General features: G+C 36.8%; 1 protein-coding gene across 1 annotated transcript; it reads left to right on the forward strand.

The window, feature by feature from the left end:
* The first annotated feature begins 358 nt into the window (after positions 1–358).
* Positions 359–3,769, forward strand: LOC137822557 (uncharacterized). The gene is made up of 2 exons (XM_068627461.2): positions 359–1,350; positions 2,918–3,769. The coding sequence occupies exons 1-2, from the start codon at positions 859–861 to the stop codon at positions 3,689–3,691; spliced, it is 1,266 nt and encodes a 421-aa protein (XP_068483562.2). The 5' UTR covers positions 359–858; the 3' UTR covers positions 3,692–3,769.
* Positions 3,770–4,170: the final 401 nt, after the last annotated feature.

Below are 4,170 nucleotides of genomic sequence, written 5' to 3' on the forward strand. Positions count from 1 at the left end.
TCAGATGACTTTTCATATATTTTTTTTCGCACATTTTATTATTATTTATTGACAGTCAACTGTCGCTGTTTTGAGTAGTGGACTAGTGTCAACTAATGACGATAGTTGAGGTAAAAATTGAAGAAAAAAATTTGAAACATGCTAAACAAACAAACTTAAAGTATAATTAGTTATTTTATTTGATCTTAAGTTTGGATATTTAGCCATATCCAAGTTTTAGCAAAGGTTCTATATATGTACTACAAAAAGTTGAACCCCTTATTTCAAAGATATGGATATGATTGAGTTTTCGCAACCACCTAATATCTCCCAAAATCTTACCCGATTTACATCTACATTTTCAATTTTCACTACTTTTGAACCGACTCAACTTGTGAAATTCGTGTACCCAATGTGTTACATAACGACAATTCAACCATCTTTCTTGAAAAATATACAACAGAAAATGTTTGTTAATTGGGGAAACTGAAGAATAAATGAAAGAAGATGACCATAACCTCATCTTTTTATTCAAACACGGCGTTACAATTTGGTGCAGTGTGTTAATGCGAAAATTTGTGGATACTTTTCAAAATTATCATTCTTCATGGTAGTCCAAAACTTCTTTCTAGTCATACAAAATAGCCGCATGTACCCGCCACCTTCTTATGCAACCCAACACCAATTCTCACCAAAGCATGCTCCTTCCATTTCTTCACGCATCTTTTCATACGCATCCTATTGATCTCTGTGTTATTTGCGTTGCACATCACGTGATAAACCACCCTCCTTCGAGACAGCAAAGCTGCTAAAAACGGAAACATCAGGGTTTTGCGAAAGAAGAAAACAGAGAGCAGGGAATTCGAGGGAGAAAAAAAGATGTTAAAGAGCCCCAGAAAGTTTGTGAAGCCCGTTACTAAATGGGTTTTTGAGATTAATTGGCGTTTAACTGGGTTGATCATCCCTCTCGTTCTATTCTTTATCTTCTTCTCTCTCCATTATTCGTCCACTTCAAACGGTTTTAACGCCTTTTATCCCGTTCAGTTTCTTCTCCGCCTTCCTTTTGCCAGCGAGGACGACCGTGGTTCGAATAAGGAGGAGTTGTTGCGGTCCAAAATTGCCGTTTGTTTGGTTGGTGGCGCTAGGAGGTTCGAACTCACGGGACCCTCCATAATCGAAAATATCCTCAAGGAGTACCCCAATTCGGATCTTTTTCTCAACACTCCGTTGGATTCAAACACGTTCAAGTTCTCGCTCTTGAAGTTTGCGCCAAATGTTGCCGCCGTTCGAATCTTCCACCCTGAGCCGTTGCCGGTGAACGAGTCACATGTTCGAGTCCTCACCGCGCACAATTCGCCCAACGGCATCCAGGTAATTTCCGCGGCTGTTTGTCCTTTCTTTTATTCATCATTACCACGTTTTCCTTTCTGGATTCCTGAAAATACCACTTCGAATCAATTGTTAAACGTATATTGCGTATATTTTGCTTGCTCTGTTTCATAGTTTATTTTTCCTTATTTCTTTTGATAATCAATATGGATGGATCGTCTCTTTAAGTACCCAAGAACAGTTACTAAGAAATTGATAAACACAGAATTTACGTATTTACAGTAAATTAATTTATATTACTTTTTTTTCCTATTTTTTTAAATAGTGTGTTAACTACGGGTTTTAGGAATCTCGTATGTTTCGGGGAAGAATTCGAGCGAGTTGCTCGGTCACCCTTGTTGCAGCTTTGCAGATATTTTCATGTCAGTATCTAATTCCTTCCCTTTTCACCTCCCCTTCACACAACTCCAGTTTGGATGTTATGGTAAAAAAAAAAGTAAAATACATATCAAATCTTGACTTCTACTTTTCATCTTCCAAAACAATTCCATATAATTCAGTTTGGTGAAAGAAAAAACTGTCATTTATGAGTGGGTCTGAATATTTTAGCTGTGGAGTAGGTTATTATTGCAGGCACGTAACACCTTCACGTTAGGTTGTGCATTTATGTATAGTATACTTGTATGTTAAAAATACTTGTATAAAAAAAAAAGGTTGTTTACGTTCTTGTAGTTGTATATTTTTTTAATATTTGTGTCAAAATGTTAGGGTGTTTTCATTTTTAAGTTTCTTTGTATGCACATTATTATATTATATAGTAGTCATATAAAATATATGTGGATACTAAATGTGAAATAATTTTAACAGAAAATACTTGAAACGCTAATGTTTTATACTATATATATATATATATATATATGAAGTTAATGACTATAAGTTTAATATATAACGTCACTATTTAGGCTATAAACAAATCAATAAAGTGTTACTTTTCGTATTGGAATATTTTTATTTCCTTTTCAAGTACCATCCAGCACACTTTCAACCTCACTTTTTTTAATTAGTTGGGAAGCAAGGTTTTTTCTTTTGGAAAATGTTCGAGAACACACAAAAAGTATGATGATAACAAAATTACATTTAAATTTCTAACATTTTAAAGATAAATATGCACGAAAAAGATGGAAAAAAATGTAATTTTGTCACATGCAATGTTAATTTTTAAATATAGTAAAATAAAGGAAGCCTCAGCCTTCCCTTTTTATGCACAAGCTACCAGTCAACCACTTTGTCCTTGGATGTTTATTTTGTGGTAAGTATGTTGTAGATTAAAAAGTTTTGACATTGTAGTACTTTAGTAGATCTGTTAAACGTGGATTTATTTATTAAATTACTTATTTTGGATTTGGATGAAAAAGTGGAAACTTTGGAAGGTTGGTGCAGTTTTGATAGGGTTAAAAGGGTAGTGCGAGGGAAGTTCCTCTCTGGACCTACCCGTCTCAATCATTCATCAACATTTAGAAAAACTAAACCACCTAAAGTTGCGTAGAGTTGAAGTGTGACGCTAACGTAGAAACTAAATGCTAATTATGATTGAGCTTACGTTTTGCAGGGGCTTCTTCAGTACTTTAACCTGGTGGAGGGGTGCTTAACAATGATAAAATCTCACCAACAGAAGAACAACTTCACGTACGACTGGGTAGTTCGAACACGTGTAGATGGGTACTGGAACGCACCGTTGAACCCACAAAGCTTTGTTCCGGGGAAGTACCTAGTCCCACCGGGCTCCTCCTACGGGGGACTAAACGACCGTTTAGGAATAGGTGACCTCTCAACCTCCACGGTCGCACTGTCGCGTCTCTCGTTTATTCCTTACCTCGATTCCGCGGGCTTCAACAACCTAAACTCTGAGGCCGCCTTTAAGGCCCAACTCACCACGCAGAATGTGACACACGTAGCGAGACGACTCCCCTTCTGCGTTGTTTCGGACCGCCGCTACGATTTTCCTCCGGGGCGGTTCGGCGTGCCGGTGGCGGCGTTGTCGAGCCCAGGACCGCTCAGCGGCGCGAAATGCAGGCCGTGCACGGCGGTGTGCAAGGGTCTGTGCGTAGAGACCGTGATGGAGTCGGTGGAGAGGGAGTGGAGTTGGACGGAGTGGGAGAACGGTACGCTTGAGCTCTGCGACGCTCACAAAGAGTGGGAAAGTGGTTGGGAGAAGATTTTTGATCAGGTCGTGGGGAAAAAACTTGCCCATGCTAGAAAGCGAATTGAGTCTATGGAAATCGGAGATTGCGTTAAGGATTTTCATAAGCTAAGAAAAAGAAGTGTGCATTGGAGTGCGCCTCCTGTGGATGAGATTTGTACATTGGGTTTGAGTCCATCCTGAACTTCACCCTTTTCTTTTTGGTTTTTAATGGTTTTAATCTTGTAGAACACATAAACACAGTTATATATTCTACTGTGCATATATAAATGGAAAATATTACATTAAAAAAAATTAATTTCAATTGCCTAAGCCACGTAATCACGGTGAAGAACAACAAATTCTGATGAATCCTAATTTTTATTTTCTCAATGTATCGGTTTTCAATGACAAAATGATGTTTTGATATATATAATTTCTTATAGATTTAGAAATAAATATATAATGTAAAAAAATTATAATTAAATAATATAAAAAATATTAAAATAGTAATATTAAGATTGTAATATAATTATATAAAAATATATGGATTGTAAATGTATATTTTTAATTTTAGATCTTCCCATCAAACAATATTAGAATATTAGGAAGCCATTACTGGAAGGGTTCTTAGCGATTATGGAAGCCAAAAGTTAGGTGTGATTACTGCTGGAATACTGGAG

This window comes from Phaseolus vulgaris, chromosome 9 (genome assembly GCF_051622355.1).
Source record: "Phaseolus vulgaris cultivar YP4 chromosome 9, ASM5162235v1, whole genome shotgun sequence".
NCBI lineage: Eukaryota > Viridiplantae > Streptophyta > Magnoliopsida > Fabales > Fabaceae > Phaseolus > Phaseolus vulgaris.